General features: G+C 31.4%; 9 protein-coding genes across 9 annotated transcripts; 6 read left to right on the top strand and 3 right to left on the bottom strand.

The window, feature by feature from the left end:
- Positions 1-30: 30 nt before the first annotated feature.
- PPL_11578 (HD domain-containing protein) lies at positions 31-1,956 on the bottom strand (the record flags this gene model as incomplete). The annotated part of the gene is made up of 6 exons (XM_020582328.1): positions 31-129; positions 214-580; positions 706-918; positions 993-1,250; positions 1,350-1,598; positions 1,619-1,956. The coding sequence occupies 6 exons, from the start codon at positions 1,954-1,956 to the stop codon at positions 31-33; spliced, it is 1,524 nt and encodes a 507-aa protein (XP_020426744.1).
- A 664-nt stretch (positions 1,957-2,620) lies between these two features.
- PPL_11577 (Proline iminopeptidase) lies at positions 2,621-6,008 on the top strand (the record flags this gene model as incomplete). The annotated part of the gene is made up of 11 exons (XM_020582327.1): positions 2,621-2,765; positions 2,851-2,889; positions 2,977-3,055; positions 3,140-3,192; positions 3,270-3,350; positions 3,425-3,998; positions 4,274-4,325; positions 4,837-4,899; positions 4,980-5,207; positions 5,264-5,436; positions 5,498-6,008. 11 exons carry the CDS (start codon positions 2,621-2,623, stop codon positions 6,006-6,008), a joined length of 1,998 nt encoding a protein of 665 aa, XP_020426743.1.
- Positions 6,009-6,901: 893 nt separating this feature from the next.
- On the top strand, positions 6,902-9,471 carry PPL_11576 (VCP-like ATPase; the record flags this gene model as incomplete). Its single annotated transcript, XM_020582326.1, has 4 exons — positions 6,902-7,489; positions 7,555-7,837; positions 7,912-8,878; positions 8,949-9,471. 4 exons carry the CDS (start codon positions 6,902-6,904, stop codon positions 9,469-9,471), a joined length of 2,361 nt encoding a protein of 786 aa, XP_020426742.1.
- Positions 9,472-10,496: 1,025 nt separating this feature from the next.
- On the top strand, positions 10,497-12,127 carry hbx3 (homeobox domain-containing protein; the record flags this gene model as incomplete). Its single annotated transcript, XM_020582325.1, has 4 exons — positions 10,497-10,518; positions 10,624-11,498; positions 11,572-11,779; positions 11,880-12,127. 4 exons carry the CDS (start codon positions 10,497-10,499, stop codon positions 12,125-12,127), a joined length of 1,353 nt encoding a protein of 450 aa, XP_020426741.1.
- Positions 12,128-12,438: 311 nt separating this feature from the next.
- On the top strand, positions 12,439-15,296 carry PPL_11574 (uncharacterized protein; the record flags this gene model as incomplete). Its single annotated transcript, XM_020582324.1, has 6 exons — positions 12,439-12,900; positions 13,016-13,218; positions 13,282-13,636; positions 13,708-13,784; positions 13,862-14,379; positions 14,539-15,296. The coding sequence occupies 6 exons, from the start codon at positions 12,439-12,441 to the stop codon at positions 15,294-15,296; spliced, it is 2,373 nt and encodes a 790-aa protein (XP_020426740.1).
- Positions 15,297-15,594: 298 nt separating this feature from the next.
- On the bottom strand, positions 15,595-17,507 carry ndufv2 (complex I 24 kDa subunit family protein; the record flags this gene model as incomplete). Its single annotated transcript, XM_020582323.1, has 4 exons — positions 15,595-15,892; positions 16,299-16,554; positions 16,637-17,003; positions 17,400-17,507. The coding sequence occupies 4 exons, from the start codon at positions 17,505-17,507 to the stop codon at positions 15,595-15,597; spliced, it is 1,029 nt and encodes a 342-aa protein (XP_020426739.1).
- A 675-nt stretch (positions 17,508-18,182) lies between these two features.
- Positions 18,183-21,209, top strand: PPL_11572 (uncharacterized protein; the record flags this gene model as incomplete). Its single annotated transcript, XM_020582322.1, has 2 exons — positions 18,183-18,808; positions 18,881-21,209. 2 exons carry the CDS (start codon positions 18,183-18,185, stop codon positions 21,207-21,209), a joined length of 2,955 nt encoding a protein of 984 aa, XP_020426738.1.
- Positions 21,210-21,382: 173 nt separating this feature from the next.
- taf6 (TATA-binding protein-associated-factor) lies at positions 21,383-23,093 on the bottom strand (the record flags this gene model as incomplete). The annotated part of the gene is made up of 5 exons (XM_020582321.1): positions 21,383-21,619; positions 21,694-21,758; positions 22,036-22,254; positions 22,362-22,863; positions 22,968-23,093. 5 exons carry the CDS (start codon positions 23,091-23,093, stop codon positions 21,383-21,385), a joined length of 1,149 nt encoding a protein of 382 aa, XP_020426737.1.
- A 1,220-nt stretch (positions 23,094-24,313) lies between these two features.
- Positions 24,314-25,092, top strand: PPL_11570 (uncharacterized protein; the record flags this gene model as incomplete). Its single annotated transcript, XM_020582320.1, has 3 exons — positions 24,314-24,499; positions 24,571-24,903; positions 25,048-25,092. 3 exons carry the CDS (start codon positions 24,314-24,316, stop codon positions 25,090-25,092), a joined length of 564 nt encoding a protein of 187 aa, XP_020426736.1.
- Between the last annotated feature and the right edge of the window lie 378 nt (positions 25,093-25,470).

Below are 25,470 nucleotides of genomic sequence, written 5' to 3'. Positions count from 1 at the left end.
TAAATATACAGATTTTGTTAATTATTATTATTATTGTGGTATTTTCATTGGGCTAACAGTATTTGATGGATTTGGTTGTATATTATAATTCTTTAATACTTTTCTAAATGCATCTTGAATCTTTTCATACTATATTTATAAAATAATGATAAGAAAGAAATAAATTGTTAATGAATAATAATAATAAGATTGAATTGTAATGTAAACACATACCTTTTCTTTGTTTCTACAGAATATTCTAATTCTCTTCTCTTGGAATTGACTTGGAATGAGATGACTGATGTGTTCTTTTGGTATTTGGAATTTTCTGGTGTTGTCGTAACGCGTGTAGAATTTTGTGTGTTGCACTGGATCCTGGTCCTTGAATGCGTAGTTCAAGTTGAGATTCTCAACGATGACATCAGAGACATCGATGTCAGTGCCCTCCTTGGCAATCAGCTCCGAACTCATCTTAATGGTGTGAGCATGTTGTTCACTCGGCAATATCACCTCATCGACAAACTTGTAGAGATTTCTCATTCTAATATTCTTTATGATCTTTCGCGATTCTTCCAACTCTCTTTCCTTTGACGTCTCTATTCTATATAATAAACTATCTGTTAAATTGATGAATCTATAAATAACAACAAGCAGCAATAACAATATGTTTTAGTATATGGTGATCACCATCATGATTCAAAAGTACAAGTAATAATAACAACTTACTCTCTTGGATCCTCTAATTGATCGGATATCTTTAGGTATGGATCTGCAAGACTGAATGCATCCGATATCATATATTCGATGGCTTTACCAACTTTATGGGTGTAAGCTATCTTGTGAAGACTGTATCTGGCATGGAACAATTCATAAAGATTATATACCTCTTTACTACAGAAACATATTTCATTTTCAATTACTTTGCTAAATTCTATCAATCTAAAATGAGTGTAAAGTTTGTTAGTTAGTTATGTTTGTTTGTCTGTTTGTTTGTTAAAACAAAGAATATTTACCTTGTGAAATCAACATTATTTGCTCTACCAAGATAATAGGAATCTCTTGCTAGGTAATCGAATTTATCGACATCGATACTGTTACGTTGATTGGCAACGATATCAAAGATGAACTTTCTATCGGGTTTCGAGGTAGAGTCACCGGATATCAGATTTTCAATAAACTTGATATCGCTCGTATCATATTGATCCAAGCCTTTGTCTTCAATCAAAAAGTTTAACATCTTCACAGACATCTCTTCATGATGAAATTGTTTACTGTAAACGATTTAAACACATGTTTTTGTCAAATCAAACAATGTATAAGTATAACAATTAACAATTTCTATCTATAGATTGTTAACAATATTAACATACCCAGTTGTTCTAACCCAAGATTCAAAGGCATGACTGAATGGACCGTGACCAAGATCATGACATAGACCTGCTATTCTAACAGCAATCTGTTCGTCGTGTGTAATCTCTAACTCTGGCTGAGTATTCTTTATACGATCGATGAATTTACCTGCAAGATGACTTACACCCAGTGAATGTTCGAATCTAATTGTATTGTTCGATGTTATATATATGTCAGAGTTAGTTAAGAACTCATCACCTTTATCAACACTAGAAATAACTAACTATACCTATGATGTGCTGCACATGGGAATACAAATGAAGTGGTTCCAACTTGTTTGAGATCTCTCAGTCTTTGGAACTGAACGGAATCAATGAAATCCTGTATTTCAATTGGTATCTCCATGTGGCCATGAATGACATCTTTTATGATCTTTGGTACCTTCTTATTCATGATACCACGCTCATAACTATGTTGAGAAGATGGTGATAATGAAGTTGAGATACCACCTGTATATCTTGATGGTGATATCAATCCATAATCAAGGTATTCATCTGGATATCCTCTAAATTTATTTATATTATTATTGTTTTCATTATTATTATTATTACTATGATTAATATTCATTATATATATATACAGATATTACTCTTATTATTATCGACTTTAAAAATTAAATTAAAAAGAAAAGAGTAGTGAAGTGCAGTGTAGTTTATTAATGTTTGTTAAAAAAAAAAAATCAATTAATTAAAAAAATATAAATATGTTGTTTTTTTTATTTTTTCATTTTTGACCATAACAAAACAACCACCCCCATTAATGTTTTAAAAAGCGGAGATTTGATATAAACATATGAAAAATGAATTGTTGGTATCGTTATTGTAAAAATGTTTATAAAAAATATTTTATTTTGTAAGTTTAAAAAAGAAAATAAGGATCATCAAAAACTTCAGAAATCAAAATAGATTATTTAAGTGTTCTGAAATGATAATTCAGAACAAAGTTATATTGTTCTGAAATATAGATTCGATTATATTAACTTAAGATGGAATGGAAAGTAATCCTGGGGTTGATTCAATTTTTCTTGACTTTTACTCGAGAAATCTTCATTAGTTCCCAATTTATGATCAAAAATCAGATATTTATTATTTTTTTAATTTTTAAAAAATTTGTTTTTTGGCTTTGAACACCACACACTTTAAAAGAGAAAATGCATTTCATTGCTTTAATTAAATTATCATTGTTATTTAGTTGTTTAATAAACTAGATAGATAGATAGATTAAAAAGAAGATGGGAGGAGACCAAAGAAAATCAATTATCGATTACCCAAGAACATTATACCCACCAATTCAACCATATGATGTACAGAGATTGAAGGTATCTGATATCCATGAATTGCATGTTGAACAATCTGGTAATCCAACCGGTAATCCAGGTAAATATATATAAACAATATTAATCGCAATCAATCAATCTAATTAGTCAATATTAACATGTTAAAAAACATTCAATAAAACTAGTTATTGTTGTTCATGGTGGACCAGGTGGTGGATGTGAAGGTATGTTATACTTTAGGATCTATTTATACATTGTTGTTTTGAAATTCATTAATGAAGCTTACTATTATGTTATTATTTAAAAAATAGACTTTTACAGACAATTCTTTGATCCAAAGCAATATAGAATCATTATGTTTGACCAAAGAGGTTGTGGAAAGAGTACTCCGTATGTATAGTAGTAGTAAATCAAATGATACAATCATTATAAATAGAATATTAATAGTCATATCTTGATTTCTATGATATTTAGATTTGCAAATTTAGTTGATAATACTACATGGCATCTAGTTGAAGATATGGAAAGTATGTATTAATGATTCAAATAGATTTACATTTCATTTACATTTTAGATTAACACTTTTATTTTCAAAAACAATCAGAGATTAGAAACTTGTTGTCAATTGAAAAATGGGTTGTTTTTGGTGGATCATGGGGTTCAACTCTTTCTTTGGCATATGCTGGTAAGTAATATATTGGTTGTTGTTGTTGTGGTTGTTTTAAGTTTGTTATTAATCGATTATTGATAATTTGTTAGAATCACATCCAACTAGAGTAAAAGCATTGGTATTACGTGGTATCTTCACTTTGAGAAGAGAGGAATTGTTGTTCTTCTACCAAGAGGGAACCAGTTGGTTGTTCCCAGACTACTTTGAGCCATACAAGAATATGATTCCAGAGGTTGAACGTGGTGATTTGATGAGTGCCTACTACCGTCGTTTGACAGGTAGCGATGAGAAGGTCAAGAGAGAATGTGCCGACGCCTGGACACGTTGGGAGATGGCCACCTCCAAATTGATGTTGGATCCAGAGAAGATCAAGCGTGGTGAGGAAGGTGACTTTAGTTTGGCATTTGCGCGTATCGAGTGTCACTACTTTGTCAACGGTGGATTCTTCAAGGAGGAAGGTCAGTTGATCAAGAACGCTCATCTCATAAAACACATCCCAACTGTTATCGTTCAGGGACGTTACGACGTCGTTTGTCCAGCGAAATCGGCATACGATCTCCATCAGGTACTCAAGGATTCATCGGAGCTCCACCTTATCAACGACGCCGGTCACTCTGTCTCTGAAGTCGGTATTACAAGTGCACTCGTTGAAGCATGTGATAAGTTTGCATCACTTTAAATCGATCAACCAATCAATCAATCAATCAATCAATCAATCAATCAATCAATCAATCAATCAATCAATCAATCAATCAATCAATCAATCAATCAATCAATCAATCAATCAGATCAATCAAATTGAATTATTATTATTTCTATCAACAACAACAACAAATGTGATATAAAGAATAAAACAAATCAAAATTGATTTGGTGGGTAACAACATGTTATAGAATCAGAAAATTTCTATTACAAATCAATAATTCTAATTTGTTTAGAATTACTAAAAATCTTTCTCGAAATATTTATTACTCTTTAAAACAATTAAATGTATCTTTCTACCTCTGTCAGGATAGTCCAAAATCAGATTTTTGATTTTGACTCAGCTGACAAATTCATTGATAATTATGTGATGACTCATTCTCCCTGATCTTTGAGATTACACATACTAGTTAAACACATCGTAGGGATTGAAACTTTGGAGTCTCAAATACAAAAGAGATATGGTAATTTTCTAACAAACAATCTAAAAACTAATATTATCTCCAAAAATTGGTTTTGACTTTCAGATAATAAAATTATCTTATTTAATGATTCATCTTGATAATATTAGGGCAGCTTTAAAAAAACAAAAAGCCGCGTCATTCAATTTTTAAAAAAATCTTTAAAATAAAATCAAATTGATAATATCATGTTTGAGACCATTTTGAATATCTACCAATATCTAGATTTAAAATATAAATTTTTATAATTTTGTTAAGTAGTCTATTTATATGTTTATTTTAATCAAGTCCTTTAAAGCTTTTTATTACTCTGTATTATCCGATTTATCTTTTAATAGGATCCTAAAATGAAAGTAAAATTAAATATTTCATTTTTACTATTATTAATATCAATTTTAAATGTAAATAAAAATAGATATTTATAATTTTATTCTTCTAAAAATAGATATTAAAATTTTATTCATATTATCCTTATATATAGGTGGTTTATTCAACCGATTTAAATATAGGACAATATATTATGATTGCCAAAAACCAGCAATTTATTTCTATTAACACCACTGATGGAAATTTATTAAAGAATATAAATTTGAAAACACCTTTTTTCTTTCAAGGATTTTTGTCTGGAAATTCAGAGGATAATACTATTTTATTGTTGATTACCGATTGGGACCTTAGTCAGGATTTAGTAGTTGAATATTCCATCAATGTAAGTAGAACACCTATTTTTCATCTAAATTTTATAAATTATTAATAATACATAAGGATAATACTTTTAGAGAGGTTATGAGTTTGAATTATACTTATACAGGAACTGAAAGTCCCCAATCTTTTGCCTATGATCCAGTTTATCAGTTGGCTGCAATTCCAGGTTTGAATTTGTCGTATACTCATCCAAATCTTACTGTTTTCATATGGGACTTTAAAAACCAAGAATTGTAAGTTTTTTAAAAAATTATTTTCTTGAAAATTAAATTGCTGATATATAGTATTACATAGTTTATCGATTTCACTTCCAACTGGGTCATTGAATCAACGTTCAAATTACCCAGTAGGTTCATATGATCCAATCACAGGTGACTACCATATTATCTATGAACCGAATACACCATTGGGTACCTATTACATAGTTTTCAACCTGTGGAGTAAATCAATTGTCCAGGAGCCAATTTTCTTTAATGGTTTCGTTATGAAAACTCCACAAATCGTTTACTTTGACAATCAAGTATTCTTTATTGATTTATGTCAAAAATGTAACTATACGATTTACAATGTATCGATTGCAACAGCAACCACCCAAATCATCTATACAGTACCAAACCGTTTCCCAGCATATATTTTCTCAAGCACTCTCGGTGTAAAAGGAAGCACAATTGTTTTGTTTTCTTCTCTTAATGGTGAAGAGTATACAACAACTGTTATTGATCTTGCTACCCAAGATGTTCATATATCACCAGCTGTTAAAATGATTCTTCCAATCAGATTTGAATGGATAAGCGGCGGATTATAATATTTTACATTTTTATCCAAGTTCATTTCTCTATTCATAATTCTTAAGAATATATGAATCAATAAAAAATTAAAAATCTATAATCATATAGGTTCTAATAGGAATAGGGTTTTATTTATATTATTTTTCGGATTGAATATCTAAAAGCAACCTTGTCAAAAAAAATTTTAGTTCAAGTCGACTCAAAAACACACAGCAGTAATAGTTATTAGTAGCAGTTTATAGTGTGTTGGTTACCTATTACTTTTATTTTAGATTATCTATGTTTTGTTTCGCTAGCACTGACACCATCTCGAAACAAAAAAAGAAGCTCCAACACTCTGTACCACTAGGACCTAATATATAGTTCGAATCGTTCTAACAATGAAAAAGGTATTATTCCCATTTTATTCAACTTAGACTTTTCATTAATTAGCTGCCATTCAAGAATTGATGATGGCCATCGAGAAAATGTAAAATATTATAAAATAAATTTTTTTTAGATAACACAATAATATATTAGATTTTATTAATATGGCTGGTACAGAGAAGACAAACAGGTGTTCTCAAAATATTCTATAAGATCCTCACTCATTCAAATGTTTCCGTTGAAATCCTAGCAAAAACTAAATTTAATTCTAGAACCCCCAGTCCTTATCAAGTCACCTACCCCAATTGATATTGATATTCCCATTAATGCATGCAGCTCCAAAACCATGAACAGCGAATATGAATAGAACCACCAGATGTATTGGATCACATCCCACATTTTGAAATCGGATATAATAAATTTATTATTGTACAATAAAATAAAGAAAATTAGATTTAAATAAATAATAAAAAAGTTAAGGTAAACAAAAAACAAAGACAAAAAAAAAAAAAGGAATGATCATTTACCACGATTTTAGTTTAGCATGTCATTAGAATTGTTTGGTACATTCGAATCTAATTTATTAGATAATCATTCAAATGACGACAAGAGAAATAATAACATAGAGGTACTGATATCTAATACCTATCTTAAGAAACAAAAGCTATCATCTACAACCAACCAATTTGCTTTATTAATATCAGTTACTCTTGCAAAATCGATATTAAATAATAATAATAAAGAAGATAATCAAGATAATCAACAACAAATCGATAATAATAATAATAAACAACAACAAGATAAAATAATATTAATAGAACTTAAACCATGTAAATTTACATCGTCGTCAAACAACTTTAATGAAGCATCGTTACCTCATTGGATGTTGTTAGAATTCAACAAAAACAACAATAATAGCACCGATAATGATGATAGATTATATAAGATTGAAATAATACCGTTATATAGTCATATCAATCAGATTACAAACCAAGCAGAGAAACAACAACTCTATTGTTCAAATAATACAGAGATTGTTATTGAATCATTAGACAGTTGTTCACCTCTTCTAGATATCAATCAATTCAACAATATAGAGAATCATTTAAGATTATATCTATCTGATAAACCTGTAAGTTGTTGTATATCTATATACTATAATGCTGGTTAATACATCTTACTAATTGCATTATACAGATTATATTAGAATCTACATTTAGAATATCAATAAATAATAGATTATATCGATTCAAAATTAAAGATATAAATAATCAATTATTAGATACACTTTTATATTTTCCAAATGCAACAACTTTATCATCATCATCAACATCTCGATACAAGCTAACTTTTGTTAATAATAATATTAGTAAAGATAATAATAGTAATGATAATAATAATAATAATAATAATAATGGTAATAGTAGTAATATTAAAGATGATTTAAAATCAGAGATAGAATCAATTCAGTCTTTATTAAGTAAGTTTATTTAAAACAATAAAAATGTTTAAAGTTATTAATTATTAATAATAATTACTAATTACTATTATTAGAATTAAAGAAAGAAATAGGTAGTTTAAATCTTTGTATGAAAGGTATATTGATATCTGGTGCACCTGGAACACAGATATCAGAGTTGGCAAGATATATATGTAAAGATAAGAGTGTCATTCATTTGAATTCAAAATCATTTTCATCGACTTTAAACTTTCCAATAGTAGATAGTAATAGTAGTAATGGTAATAGTAATCAAGTTATTTATTTGTTTGAGAATATAGAGAGTATCGGTAGTAGAGTGAATGAAAGTAATGATACTACCAATCATGCATTACTCAGACTATGCAATTTCATTGATAACCGTATCAGTAGCGATCACCTCTTACTCGCAACAACATCGAACCTATCGAGTGTCGACCAATCATTATTACGTGCCGGCAGATTAGATAAGATAATATCATTACCAATACCATCACAATCATCAAGACAATTAATATTACAATCGATTCTATCAAATACATCGATAATATTTGATGATGACGAAAAGGCGATAGAGAAAGAGAAACAAAAAGTAAAAGTAGAAGAAGTAGATGATAAACTAAAGGTTATTCAACAGTTAGCAAGGAAAACACCTGGTTTCGTTTATCAAGATCTAAAAAAGCTATGTATAGCTGCTGCTTTAAATTCAATTGAGAGACAGGTAGATGGTGAAGATGGTTGTTATTTGACGATGAAAGATTTCGATGATGCTTTACTCAATGTTAGAGCATCGAATCTTATGCATTTCGATGTGGAACTACCTAATGTCGCTTGGGAATCGGTCGGTGGCTACGAAAAGATCAAACAACGCTTCAAAGAACTTATAGAATGGCCACTACTTCACGGTGACACATTCCAACGATTGGCATTGACACACGGTGCATCCTCTGGTGTATTACTACACGGTCCATCTGGTTGTGGTAAAACTCTACTGGTCAAAGCTGTTGCAACCAAAATGAATGTAAACTTTATATCAATCAAAGGGTATGTTATTAACAATCTAGATTATTATATTATATAATAAGTTACTTACTCATTACTTTATATATTATAGTTCTGATATATATTCGAAATGGTTAGGTGAAAGTGAGAGAATTATTAGAGATATCTTTGAAAGAGCAAGATTAAGTGCACCTTGTATTCTGTTCTTTGATGAGATAGATTCTTTGGGTTTGGCTAGAAGTGTTGGTGGTGAAGATGGTGGCGGTGGACAAAACCGAATTATTACACAGCTGCTTAATGAAATGGATGGTATTCAAACGAAATCAAAGTTGTTTTTGATCGGTTGTACTACTCGTGCCGATCTACTGGATGCAGGTCTGGTTCGACCCGGCCGTTTGGAGACACAGATCTACGTTGGACTGCCTACGGCCGACGATCGTCGTGCCATCCTTCAATCGGTCATAATGAAACGCATGAAATTCGACCACGACGTAGATATCGACTCTATCATAACGAAAACCGAAGGATTCACCTGTGCTCAACTCATTACACTTTGTAACGATGCCGGTATCAACGCACTCAAAGAGAACATCAACAGTAAAACAATTAAGAATAAACATTTTATTATTAATTAAGTTATTTAAATGAACGTGTTTAAATTCAAGAATATTATAAAATAATTCTTGGAATGTAGTAGTATTATATTTTTAAAGTACTATTTGTTTAAAAAAAAATCTATCATTCCAGGTTATAAACTTGATATTTGCATTCATTAATATAAATAAGCAAATTTTATCTAAAAATGAAAATTCAAACAACAACTGCAGGGGTTCAATCAAATCATTTGTTAATTGTTTCGTTGGTTGGTTGGTCGATTATATATTATTATTATTATTATTAATTTAATTAACAGATGACATATTCTTTAAATTAGGAAACCAAAGTTTTATTTATATATAACAACAACAATAACACAATAGAATTCTTGTATTCAAATGCAAAGCTAATCTGAATTATTTTGGTGTTTATAATGTTTGTTTAACAACAACAACAACAGCATCATTAGAAGCAGCAGTTGATCATAACCTTCATCAATGCAAACCTTACATCATTTTCTTTAATTAATTAATTATAATAGTAGTAGTTGGTTTTTTTAATAATGTTATTGACAATATTCAATCTATCATTTGTTTATTCAATACAAAAACTTAACTTTGAATTAACTTTCACATTCTAAGAGAACATTAATGTTTGCATACCTACATACAATCCACCCCTTACTAGGTAAGGGTACAACACCACTATACAATACTATACAATAAAATCATGGTTTGCAATTGTCATTTAAAAGTATGATTGATATATAAATATAAATATACGTAACGTTGTTTAAAACACAACAAAAAACAATCTATATATACTTGAACATCAATCTATCTACTCTATTCATTTCATCCTATTGATTTTTAATCAATTGTAAATATATAATAATAAGTTAGATAGTTTGTTATATTTCCTTTTTATATATAGTTTGTAAATAGTATTTGTTTGTAATATTAAAGTTTATTAAAAATAAATAAAACAAAACAACAGTTGTCTTTATATTATTGTTGTTTTATATATTTGTTTGTTTTGTTTTGTATATTATTGTGAATAATAAATGGATCCTTCAATTATATATGGTATGTTTACAATATTATCAATCAGTCTACTCGTTATCTTTTACATTCTTAAATATATCTAATGTTTATTCGTCTCTGTGATTCTCTCTTTTTTTTAATTTTTAGATTCAATTCAGGTTATCAATGAAAATGATTTGATTAATGCCAATCATATGAACACCAATAACGATAACAATGTAAATCAAAATGATCAAGTTGATCATCTTTTATCTGATATTCAAAAGTATAATTATACTTTTGAAAGCAACAATCAGAACAGTCATCATTTTGATTCCGAAGACGGTTCATCACCAACAACCAACAATAATTTCATTTGTAATAATAGTTGTATTAAAGATGCTCAATCTTCTCCAATTGCTTCCTCTCCTATGATTACTCAATCATCAATTCCATCTACACCAGAGGATTATGGTATCATTAACAATGTTCATATTTCAAATTGTTTAAATTATTTAAATAACAATAGCAATAATAACAATATTATAAATTATCCTATTCCTTTAAATAACAATAACAATAATAATGATAATATTAATAATAATGATAACAACGATAATTGTTCACCAAATATAAATGAATCATATGATGATATCGTTGATGAACCAATGTATTACACTGGTATGGTGGAGGGGGAAGATGAGAATAGATTCTATGATACCTATCAACAAAAGATTCTCAATATGGTGACTGATATCGAAAAGAGTGAATTCCACATTAAATTCCTAAACTTTTTGGTGTATCTCTCTGGTATTCAATTCTTCCCAACCATTGAGCCATGCTCAAAGTTTGCCGATGAACCAATCAACTTTGATTTGACACCGTTTATCAAATGCCAAAAGTTGGACTTGATCCACACACCTCAATTCGCTCACACCGTCTCTGTTTTGGAATCGTTCTACAAGAAGGAGCTGTTACTTCTAGACAATGAACAATCAAAGAGAATCAACCAACTTTCAAAGATATTAAATCTATGTTTACATGTATGTATAATGAAGATGATGATTGTTTATAAACAAAAGAACATTTATTTATAAACTAATAATATTTAAATAGGTTAAACCATTATTGTATCAAGAAACGGATTCAAAATATAAACAAATAAGATCAACTTTTCAAGTTATAAAGTCATTCCAAAAGTCCAACTCTTGTGATATCATCCTCAAGATTCAAAAGACCTACTCAAAGGAACACAAGCATAGAAGAATTCTATCTGCTGAGCAAGAAGAGTGTATGAATAATTGGTTCAGTCAACATTCAAAATGTAAGTTGTTTTAATTATTAATTTGTTATATGTTTCTTTTATATAATAAAATTTCTAATATTTTGTTTTTTGTTTTATTTATTTTACCTTGTTTATTTAGTTGAAACAGGTCCATATCCAGAGGATGCAGAGAAGTCAATTCTTGGTGCATTGAATAATCTATCAAAGAGCCAACTGGACAATTGGTTTGGTAATAAGAGAATGAGAAACAAATTAAAGAGACAGAAAACCGAACAAAGCTATCAGGTTGAAGATGATGACGATGATGAGTCTGAAGAATATGAAAGTGAATCGGAAAGTAACCAATATGATGAACACTATCAATATAACGAAAATGAAGAAAATTAAATAATAATAATAATAACAATAATAATAATATTTACACCAATATTAACATTCAACAATTCACTTTAAATCTTTAAATTAGTTAATCACTCCACTAAAACACTTAGCTTTTATAATTATTATTATTTAAAAAAAAAGAGAAACAAAATAAATATAGGTATGGTTTAAATTGAAATTCAACTTCGAAAGTTCACGGGGAAGGAATGGGGTAAAATAATCAATTTAAAATTAAATATTCACTTTTCTCATAATCACATGTGATTCTTATCAAAATGATCATTTAAAATAATTAATATTACTTATTACTTTATAAAATGAATCAAAACTATATAGAGAAAACAGATAAATTAGTCAATGGTAGAAATATATTGAAATTTAGAATCGATGTATACCTAGGTAGATTAATAATATTAATGCATAATCATTTGAAAGATATCAATGATAATGGTAGTGAACAACATAGAAATATCATATTATTGGGGAATATTGATACTATTAATAATGTAATTGTAATGCCAGACGGAGTCGACAATGAATATCAATTAATAATAATAAAATTAGAGTCGACATTGAAAAACGATAAATCGAATAGCCACTGCAGTGGTGATCAATTATCTATGCACATAGAGTTATTAAAAAGTTCACAATCATACACAATCAATATAGCAGAGTGTCAATTCAATAACAATCTTGACTATTTCAAACTATCACATTCCATTAATAACAATCGATATCAATCAATATCAAGATTTCCAAACAGTAACAAAATCAATAATGTATTTTTAGTAGGCGCTAACAATAGCTTGGTAAGATATCAAACTAAACTAAACTATTCAAATGACAATTATAAAACTAACAAAAACAACACAACTATAGTATGTTTATAAAAAGATAAACTATGAAAATGATCAAAAAAACTATGAAAGATCATTGAATGAAATCAGAGCAATGCAACTACTGATCGATAATCCAAGATTTGTTCAACTTGTTGACCATTTCGATGATAAAGACAATAAAATCTTTCATATCATCACTAAATATTGTGATGGTGGTGATCTTGCTGTAAAGCATAAACGTATGATTGATCAAAACCGGTAAGTATAAATTTTTAAATTGACTTTGGTTTTTTTTGATTTATTCTAACTATCTATTTAAAGAATCTTTAAAGAATCAGAAATTATTAAATACATTACACAACTATTCAATATTCTTTTGGAACTTGATAAGCATGGGATAGTTCATTGCGATATCAAACCATCAAATATTTTCATTGAAGTATGTACATATGATATTACTTTGATGCTTGGTGATTTCGGATGTTTGAAATTCCTTGACGATCCATCAACAATCATCGAATATCAAGATACCAACGAAGACATTCCTCAAGGAAGTGAATTGGCTATTGAAAGTATCGGTGAAGATATATCAGAGCCAACCATTTGCCCCATTGCGAAGATAAACTCAAACACTCTAATAAATGCAACTCGTGGGACACCTGGTTATATCGCACCTGTATGTATCATCTATTTCATTTTCATTTTCCATTTAAACTAAATTAAAAATATATTGTTAACCACATTTAGGAAGCAATGAATAGACAATATGCTCAATCATGTGACTTCTTTTCAGTTGGATCAACTATACTCAAATTATTATGTTGGTAAATATTAAATAAAATTTTTTTAAAATTGGTTCATTTTATAGTTATTAACTAGTGTTTTTATTTATGATTATTAGTCACCAAGATGATAGAGATAATCATCAACTATTCCAAACAAAAGGTGAAATTAAGATTTCAGAAAACAGATATTCAAAACAATTGATTCACTTTATTCATCGATTGTTGGATAAGAGTCCAAAGAATAGAGAATCAATGAATCAATTTTTAAACCAGTATATTGAAACTGTCATTGAAGACGATACAATAATATTCAATGTGAATGCTCCATTCGAAAATAGCTCCGAATATGTAACCGATCTCTATTTTGGTAATGAATTTAATCAACTCTTGAAACCGGATTCACTTCCACCAAATCTTACAACATTAACATTTGGTATTAATTTCAATCAACCAATACCAGCTGATGTTCTTCCGAAATCACTCAAACGATTATCATTTGGACAATTTTTCAATCAGAAATTGGAAAAAGGAATGTTACCCGATTCCCTTATAACATTGAATTTGTTTGGAGAGGTATTCAATCAAATTTGGTCCGAAGGTGCCTTTCCTTTATCGCTATCAACTTTGGTGCTTGGTAATGGTTTCAATCAAATATTATCTAAAGGGTTGCTACCTGAATCACTGAGATCATTAAAGATTGGTACTGGATTCAATCAAATATTAGAAAAAGGAGTTCTACCGTCGGCACTATATTCATTGGAAATGGTGGGCTATAATCATAGTTTCAAAATAGGAGATCTGCCCGAACATCTAGTCTGGCTAAATTTAGGATCGTTTAATCAAAGATTAGAGATTGGAGTCTTACCAAAAACTCTTGAAAGACTAACTTTCAAGGAGTACAATCAAGAATTGGATATTGGAGTATTGCCACAATCACTTCACTTCTTAAAATTTTATTCTTTTAATCAAAAGATTCAAGAGAAGGTTTTACCAAACTCTGTTAAAGTATTAGAGTTCACTGAAAACTTTAATCATCCTTTAGAGATAGGAGTTTTACCTAGCTCATTGGAATCTCTTTTCCTACCAAAAGACTACGAACATACTTTTAAAATAAGGGTGCTTCCTTCATCACTTAAGAGAATGACTATTTTTAACAATCCTCAATCAACGGGTCACTTTAATTACCAAGTTCTTATTTCTGAAGAAGACATAGGTAACAACAGAATACCTTTGCCAAAGCCAATGGAAACCCTTATTATTGGTGGATATTATCAAAAAGATGAGATGAAGCAAGGAAATTTACTTTCCAATCTAAAGACTTTGGAAATTGATCTTGGAAATCGACAAAAGTTATCAGCAATGATATTAACAAACTCTCATGATTCACTTCAATTCATCAAAGAATACTATCCAGATTATTATTCAGCACACAATTTATCCGAGATGATGGATTCCCCCACAGATTCGGAAAACAGTCAAATCAAAGGTAATCATATCATTGCTCTTCTTTTAACCCAATACAACATATTTAAATATGAAAAACAAAAATAATCTTTGTCAATGTCATGTTATTTGTTTTTTTAAAAAATAACATGATTGGTTATATTTGGTTAAAAATAAATAAAATTAATTTATATTCTTAATATTCTAGATTTAGTTTAATAAAAATCTATAAATTTATCTTTATTTTAATTGAATTTATTTCGTTTATCCATATCAAATATAATTCTATCTATCTTTCTACCAAATGAAACTGATTATCATTTATTAAGCTATTTTGATATTTGAATGTTTTTTTAAACTTAAGCTTATCTTGAGTTGCCATATCTTTCAAATACCGAACAACTACTCATTCCACTGCTGGTAAACCATTTCCAATAGAACAAGAGTTAAAAGTACCATAGTAGACATGACTCTGGCCACCACTAGTTTCACAATATATGTAGGCATCACTATTAGCAGCTCTATCATTATTTAAAAAACTTGAAAATACATTGGTTCTTAGTTGTTTCGCTTTAATTGGATAACCACATTTACAATAGGACTCGCAACCAGATTTATTTTTCCATCCTTTACTTCTAGATAAAGAAAAAGCACAATTCGAACCTGGAACACTAGTATTACAATCTGGGCAATTGAATGACATTCTATTATATTTTATATTATGATTTATTAAACAAAACAATGAAGTATATGTATTTATAACAAATTTAATAAAATATTTTCTAAATTAAAATTTTAATTTCTAGACATAATCATAAAAATTGAAATTTTAATTTCTATAAGTTATCTGAAACCACCCTTTGATTAAAGATGGTAAAAATAGTGTTGTTGTACTGTTTGCTACACTTTTTTTAATCCAAGTGGCTTGGATTAAGTAACATTATTTTCATTATGATAAATGAATGAATAAATCGATTTTATTAAATGTTTATACTTTTTTTTTTTGATTTTCAAAGATTATTTTATTGTTGTGAATATTATTATTATTGTTGGTTTTGGTGTGGTTATTTTTTAATTATCATTTGTTATTTGTTTATGGTTATTAATTACAAATCATCTCTACAGAATGGACCACTTGGTTGTTCTAATAGAGTTGTCTTTCCTTGTGGTCCTTCGGCAGCCTTTCTGTGAGTTTGTGGACCGATCTTGGTTTCTTTTCCATTTTGAATTTGGTTTAATAGATTCTTCATTGAGTCTGGTGTCAAATCCTCATAAAAGTCATCGTTAATACAGATCATTGGTGCATTTACACAGGCACCGAGACATTCGACCTCTGCCAATGTGAAAACATCATCCTTTGTTGTTTCTTTAAAATAAAATGAATGAATATTAAATGATGTTAATAAGACAAACTAATTAGTTTGGTTATGTATGTTACAATTACTTACCACCGACACCAATCTTTAAGTGATGTTTACAGGCATCGAGGATAGCGGTTGAACCACGCAACATGCATGGTGTAGTTGTACAGACTTGTACAAAGTTCTTTCCAATCTTTGTACGGTTAAACATTGTGTAGAAAGAAGCGACTTCGTATGCCTCCATTGGTGGTACACCGATGATCTCTGCTACTTTATCCATTGCACGCAATGAGATCCAACCACCATTCTGTCTCTGAGCTAAATCCAACAATGGGATCATTGCTGATTGTCTATATGCTGGTGGGTATTTAGAAAGAATCTTTTCTACTTTAACCATATTCTCTTCATTGAAATCGAATGGTGTATGATCATTGTTCTCTTCTGTTTCAATATGCTATTATTGATTAATTAAAAATAAAATAAAATATAATTAGATTTATAACTATTATTAATATTTTTATTGTTAAAAACAAACAAATTGCAATCTAGAGTCATATACAAACAAAACTTTTTAAAAGTCAATCAACAATCTTTTTTTTTTTTCTTCCCTTTGTTTTTCCTCTACTCTAAAGTTTCTTTTCTTCTTTTATTCATCTAAATGTAGCTGTTTATCTGTTTGTTTATCTGTATGTGCGCTATTGTCTTCATATCCAAATTTATATGATTATGCTAAATTAATTGTTGATGATCGACTTTTTTGCAGATATGAGTTTGTTTATAACCTTATTTTTGCTAAGTTGTTTGTTTTCTAAATAATAATCTATTCTTTTAAGCTTATGTGAAAACATACTCTGCTAAGAGCATCTGAGAACAATGGTCTTGATGTATGGTATTGACGTTGCTTTAAGAAGCTAGCAACAGTCGAACGGTTTGATTGTCTGAATAATTGTCTGAACATTATTATTATTTAACTACTGACTAATAAATATATTTTAATATTGTACAATTCAATTTGATAAGTAATATGAAATATAATTAAATATAGTAGTGTAAATAGTCGCAACACTGATCTCTCTTTCTTTTATGTTCTTAAACAAACAAAACTTTTATGAAATTTTTTTTTTAAAAATCATTTGAATGATCAATGCCAAAGTAACGTTTTTTAAACAAACCACACCCTTTTTTTTTTCATAGTAAACTTTTACCATATAAAAAATAACATGATCATTTTTCAATGTTCGATTTTTGATCAACACACACATATTTTGCATTTCACTAAAAAAAAAAAAAAAAAAACAAAAAACAAAAAATTTCATTTTTTCATATTTTTATTTGATTGTGATCACTACTGACCAACAAAAAAGTTAAATAAAACGAATCATTCAATTTATCGAGTGTTTATCTACCTTTTTAATTAAATTTAGATTTCCATATTTTTTTATATATATATCAATATCAAAGATATAATATAAAATAGGAATATTTAGATTTACATAAATCAGATCAGTTCAGAGTTCTCAGTCAGTTCAAGTTTAGTTATTTTTTTTTGGTTTTGGAAAAACAAACAAGCAGCAACAGCAGCAGTAACAAAAACAAAAACAACAACAACAACTGTACAGATTTTTATTTATAAATGAAGGCAAATAACTTTTTTCAAACATTCAAGGTCGAAGTCCTGAATGGTATGCAGGAGCTACCACTTGGATTCAGAACGATGTTGGCGGAAGGTGTACCGAGCACACATCCACCAAGACCACGTGGAAAAGTCGCTACTATATACTCGCCGATCGATCGTTACGCACGTGATTTCGCACGTGAGTACCCAGAGATTGGATATCTCGAGGAGGACGACCCCGACGAAGGTGAATCGTTGTCGCCTGCCGACGACCTCACCCTGTCGAAGCGTGTGCAACGTCGTAACGCTCGTGATCAGAAGGACTACTACAGTGCTGTCAATGAGGACGACGACCTCTCACCGGAGGATCTCGAACTGGAACTCAGCCAGGATTCATTCAACTTTGCCAACTTTAAGATCGCCGCAATGAAGAAAGGTCTGTCAGAGGAGCAAGCACATCACCAAGCGATTCGTGACATCTTCAACTCGCTGGAACAACGAGAGATCGAACTCAACTTGATTCGTCAACAGGCAAACGCAATCGGTATTCCATCGTTCGATCCACAACAACATCTTTCCTACTTGACATCACTCTACAAAACCGTTAGTAACAGACGTGAAGAATTTGTATTCATGATGCATAGGTATGTTAATAGTATACATTCAAGTAATAATATAAATATACTTATTTTCTTTTCGACAAATAAATAATAAAGAGATGAATTGGAAGAATCATTAAGATTAAAGAAATATTATGGTGAAACAGCACCGGTTACATTCGATCAGGTATCACATTTCTCACCGGAGGAATATGACTTGTTCATTGCTGAACATCCAGAATATAAAGAGTTGTTGGCACAACCAATTAAAGTATCGAAGGATTCGACTGATGCTGAAATAAAGGATAGTTTGGCGATGGAGAAAGCAAAGAAGGAAAAGAAGGCTGCCGCAATCGCTGCTGCCGCCGCTGAGAAGACCAGAAGAGAAGCTGCCGCCAAGGCAGAGCAAGTCGAGCTCACCGAAGAGAGCACACCGGAGGAGCGTATCACCTATTACAAGGAGCGCGGTATTCCACTGCCAAAGGACGGTATCGAATTCCAAGAGGAGGAACTCGATGCTCTCATCGAGGACAACGGCGAAGCGTTGAAGCGTGTCGAAGCCTATCGTAAGTTGTTGGAGACGCTCGAGGAGGAAGAGTTGGAGGCGCTGAATGCTCAAGCCGGATTTGACTTGCTCGACGAACTCGACGAGATGTCGATAGAGTTGCAAATGGAAATCGGTAAGGAACTCCTCGAGACCGTACCCATCGAAGAGGAAGACGGTGTTGTCGAACCGACCAACGAATACGGAAACAAATTGTCCGACTACCATTTGGCACCGGAGGAAGATCTCCTCGGTGACAAGATCCGTGCCTACTGCAAGGAGAAGGGAATCGATAGTATCCATATGTTTGATCGTCCCGACTACGACGAGGAGAGTCTCGACTTTATGTTTGGCGATAAACCAGAGGTCGACAGATACGACGCCGACGGAGACGCCGACGAAGCATCGCCAAGTCAATTCTCGAAGGAGGTCGATTCCTTCAATGAGAAGCTGAATGAGATGGAGAATGAGAAATGGATCAAACTCGACAAGAATGAATTCATCCAGAAGGTGTTCAAGGACAATCGTTCGCCATTCGCCGACCTCTCGGTCACCGAAGACGGCACCATCGTAAAGGCAACCAAAGACGACCCAAGAGAGTTGTTCAAGAACAACTACGCCGACAGTCTCTGGAGTGAGAGCACCAACATCGAGTACCCGGTGGTTTGTTCGCGTGAGGCAATCAACCAGTTGAACGACAAGAAACAGATCTCACCAGAGTTGGCCAAGTACTTTAACATCGAGGCCAGTCCAGAGCAAACCGCAGCCACCGAAGCCAAACTCCAACAATACTACGAGTCAGATCTCGCCAACTTGGATACATTCAACGAGTTGAACAGATTCCAAGAGGTTCCACCCACCACCTACAAGGCAGTGCTCAACGTCAACAAATTCAACGAAGCATTCGAGAAGACTCTAGATCAAGCGGTCAACACACTCTACGTCGATCCCGAGCAAGCTTCAACCAAGATCAAATCATCGGCTGAAGTAGATGATATCGATGTTGAAGATGCTGCACCACAAGGTGTAGATAGTAATGGCAACAACAGCACTGCTGTTACCGACGCAGCAGCTAGCAACAACTCAGAGACACGTAATCTCTTGTTGATGTTGAAAGCATCGAATGAATTGGATAACACCAATGAGAAGATCAATCAGATTAGTCAACTCTTTGAATTCAAAGAGAACGAACAAATTAAGAGCTTATTGGCCGAGAAGGATCAGTTGTTTGGCAACAAGGAGCCAACCGTTGAGGATTACCTCCAGATGGATGAAGCTACATTTGCCCGTATCTCCAGTAGAGTATCGCAGATCGACAGTCAGATCAAACAGTTGCAAGCTGTTGCCACGTTGAAGGAGAACTTGGCCACACGTTACTCTGACCGTTATCGTCGTCAAAAGGTTGCAGCCATCGATAGAATCCGTGGTTTGCAACGTCGTCAAGTCGAGCTCGAGAAGCGTCTCAATAGAATCGAACACGCCACACCCGAACTACACAGACTTGTCACCAGTCAGCAGGTAGAGAGTCCACTGGACCGTGCTGCCGAAGCATTGTTCGAAGGCATTGCATCGGTTGACTCACAGCGTGCACGTACCAACATCATTGAACAACACGCACTGCCAGTATCACAGCAATTGATTCAATCGGTATGGCCAACCATAGATTTGGAAACAAAGAAACGTATATTATCTCAATTTAAACAACAAAAATTACAACAACAAAAAGAACAACAACAAGAACAACAACCAACAGATGATTTTTGGTATTTACAACAACAACAACAAGAAAACAACACCAATGAAACAAATAGCAACACAAACAACAACAACAACACATCAGCAGATCAATATGATCCTAAAAACTATAAAAACTTAAAAGATTTATTTACTAAACAACAATAAGATAGATAGATAGATAATAATAATATTTTTAAAACAAAACAAATCATAAAATAATATAATATATATAGATACTTTTGTTATAAACAAATAAAATAAGTTTATTTAAAAGTTAACTAAATACTTTTTTGTTATTATCTTTTTTTTTTTTTTAAAAGTTATTTTATTTTTTTAGATTACAATATCATTCCGTTGTTATCAATACTTGAAGTATCCATTGAATCGGATGATTTCTTTAAATATACTGATAACTTTTCACCAAATATTTCAAATAGTTCTGGGTATATCTTTTGAATATTTGCCGATACTGAATCAATATCAAATGATACAGGTGACTTTTGTTTCTCCAAATCCAATACTGTCAATATATTCTCACCTTCTGTTAACCATGATAGATAATTACCAACTGCAACCTAAAAAAGCAGCAAAGTAAATGATATTAATAAACTAGTTTAAACTTTCAAATTATATAATCACAAACACATACAGTTAATGAATTGAATACTTTTGATGCTTCAAATTGTTTATCGACATTGCTATGATTGTTCAGCTCTGGTTCCAAGAGTTTGTAGTATTTAGGGATGTACGGTATGAGTAGAGTGTGTACGGTGTTACGACCGAGTGAAGAGAGTCCAACGATTGCACCGTAGTGTGTGGTCAGTGGTTTGCTAGTGTCGTAGAGTGTCTGTGTGAGTGTTCGTGTGATACGCGATTGTAGAGTGGGATAGGCCTGTCCGTATTTCTTGCAGATCATAGCGAGCAGCTTTGCTACAAAGTCTCTGAGTCGCCAGTGGTTGTCGGTTGACTGCTGACACAGTTTGCGACCGACCAGACATGTAACGATGGGCGGCATCATCTGGTGCAGGTAAAACTCGGCACGCAAATGATCCGATTCCAATATCGCTTTGCACATACGCATGAGACGCATGAGCAACGGCAGATCCGTGAGATTCTGTGTGACTTGCAACGATATAAAGTTGGTAAAGTACGGTAGCAGTTGGTGTAGAGAAGAGTCGGTCTTCAAGCTGACGAGTACCGCGTCGAACAGCTCACGATTGTCAGACTTTACAGAGGTGATAATCTTCTCGTAGAACATCTGAATCTCCTTGGAGAGCACGTGTTTCACCGTTGGTTTAACCATGGCAGATGGAATACCTTCGATCGATGTAGAAACAGGTGTTACTACTGCTGCTGAGTTGTTGTTGTTGTTGTTGTTGTTGCTGTTGCTGTTGTTGTTACCGCTTGCGCCAGAGTCGACACCACCACCGCTGCCAGATCCGACGCCGCCTGAACCACCCGAAGATTGTGACGATGGATCCAACTTTAACTTTTTGTTGTTGAAAGGATCCAACATTGATTGTGGTGGTGGATTCTGTGGAATTAGAGGTTGTACACCTTCGAGCGCCAGCCAATGTGCTGCCAACGATGGTTCACGCGGGCATTTCGGCAGTGGTTGTGCAATGATATCTTGAAAGAGCAACTCTTTGTCGTGAACGAAATAGATTGCTTGTGAAGGACTCAATACCTTTGAGAATTTATATGGTTCACTTGCACCGTATCCATATAACACCTCTATATTTCTTAGTTTCAATGCATTGTTGATATCATCTGTTGTCAAATATTCTCTCTTTGCATGTTTCATAAATTTAATTGATTCCTAAAAAATGATTGATATTATATTGATAATAATAGTAATGATGATGATGATGATTGATAAGTAAATAAAAGCAAACTATCTTGTCTATTTATCTATCTACATACTTGAGCGATTTCTCTTATTCTATATTCTACATCGGAAGCTAACTGAGTTGCTATCTCATCATTTAAATTTGAAATACCGACACATTCTGCAATTACTTTGATAGTATCTTTTGGTAAAACACTCATTCAATGTTATATATTTATATATATAGAGATAGATGAAAAAGTTTCACTTATTTGATCATACACTAATTAATTTTTTTGACAGTTATCAATTTACATAAATAAAAAAAAAAAAAAATTCAAATTTTTAAATTTTCCTTAATTGATTAGGCACACAAATTAATACAGATTGACATAATTAAAAGTAATACAAGCTTTATTTAAACAAATGCTTTTTTTTTTTTTTTTTTTTGTATAAAATAACATTTTGTTTATCTTTTATTTAGTACAAATTTCAACGTTTGATGGTAACTAACAGTAGTATCATACCCATTCATTATTAATCATGTTCATTAGATCGTAGATCGATTATGACATTATGACCAACACCAGGTGGAATTCCATTCTTATCTCCATGGTAAATGTCAGTTGTAGGGATGTTGGGCTGTTGGTAGGTCATATGGTTGTTCACTGTTGCTGGTGGATGTGCATTGGCATCAGCCAAAGTGTTTCCAGTCAAACCGATTACACCGAAAACATTTCCAACTGTTACAAAGCAACTGGCGCCGTACCAACTTCACTGGACGAGGATTACAAAATTTAAGAAAATTAATAAATTATACATAGTATCATTTATCTGAGATAAATAAACAAAAAGTATTACCAAGATTTAATCTAATCTACTCTCAACATCGAACTTGCGAAAAAAGAACTTTATATTTTCAATATAAGGAAGTAATAAATCATGAACACCAAACCGAAAAATTTGATTCTAAGAATTAACTTCTATTTTATTTTTGAGTTTGTAAATTCAACCACCTTAATCTACTTGGTGACAGATAGATTGTATTTCTTGTATTTGTTGTTTTTCTCCCCAGGATTAAAACTCTATTATTTAAGTTGTCTGTAGTGGTACCTTAAAATTTAAAGATACTAAAAATATCAATAACACATTTAATAGATAGAAAATTAAAAATTTAAGTTTTTAATGAAAGTCATAAAAAAACCAAAGAATTTTCACACACATTATTGTTTTTCTTACCCACTTCCTAAATCTTGTTTGACGTTCATGCACAAGTGTGATTTCTCAATTTTTTGAGAAGCTTAAACTGTAATGAATAAATAGAACAACCTATTTTGATCTTTATTTCAAAATAAACATTATTCTAAGTAAAAGCATCATTTTAAAGTATAAACACATATTATATTTATACAACTCCAATCAAATCAAATCAAATCAAATTATGAATAGAATATTCTTATCTAAATATCAAGATGAGATTCAAACCATCAATCTCTATTTAAATAAACTGATCAATGATAAACTCATTGTTTATGCAATTGATCCGAAATCCGATCTATTCGAAACCAAAGAAAGCTATGGTGATCGGATTCTAAGTTGTCAAATTTATAAGATCATTACAAGTGAAGTAAGTTGTTCAAATATACAATTAATATTCTAAAATAGTAATAAATTAATATTGTATCTTTTGATATTTAGTGTGGCTTTACGCCTTCACCAGATACTCTCGATAAAATCCGTCAACACTCAACATCCAATATCTTATTATCTCAACTCTATGACCTATTACCGATCTCTAATTTCATTGCTGGTCAAGAACTAACTCATTACAAGCAAAAGGCTGATATCATGGAGGTTATCATCTGCGAACTGAAAGAGTCAAAGGATAAGGTTGCCAAACAATTATTAAAACTAATGATACTAGTTCTTATTCAACATGCCATGTTCAAGCTAAACACTAAAGACTTTCTTCTTGCCAAACTTTACAATTCATTGACGATGGCATCTATAGTTTCACTTCTCGCTCCACTGGTACATACACCAAGAGTTTTTCTCAAACCAACCACCACCAAGAGACGAGCTTAAGTATGATCTATGCAAATGGCACCATCGGATGATGCTTAACAGATTTAATTTCAATTGGTACCAAGCTGACATGTCTCTTTGTTTTGAAAGGGTATCTTTAGACCAAAGACCACCCCTCTTCTACAAGAGAATTGACAGGTCTGATGGCTATCTACAGAATAGTCGCTAAGCTGTCTCTTAGTCGTCTGGTGTCAAGTGAAATAGAATCTGTTGTGCTTCATCCGAGTATCATTTCTTAGATCATATATTAATCATCCACACCGAGATGTTGATTCAAATCAACTCGGTGTACATTAAAACCGCTTATTAGATAAAAAATAACAAACCAAACCTAATCAATTAATCAACAAACATCAAAAATCTAAACTTGTAAATAGTAATCAATTAATCTAAAACATATCATAAAACATTAAAATTGTAAATAAAAAAAAAAAGATATTCATACATGTATTAACAACATAATTTTAAATAGAACAAAAATTTGAGTGTTTTTATTTAATTTTGGACCACCAT

This window comes from Heterostelium album, assembly GCF_000004825.1.
Source record: "Heterostelium album PN500 unplaced genomic scaffold PPL_contig23, whole genome shotgun sequence".
Lineage (NCBI taxonomy): Eukaryota > Evosea > Eumycetozoa > Acytosteliales > Acytosteliaceae > Heterostelium > Heterostelium album.
This window is presented reverse-complemented; position numbering and strand designations above follow the sequence as displayed.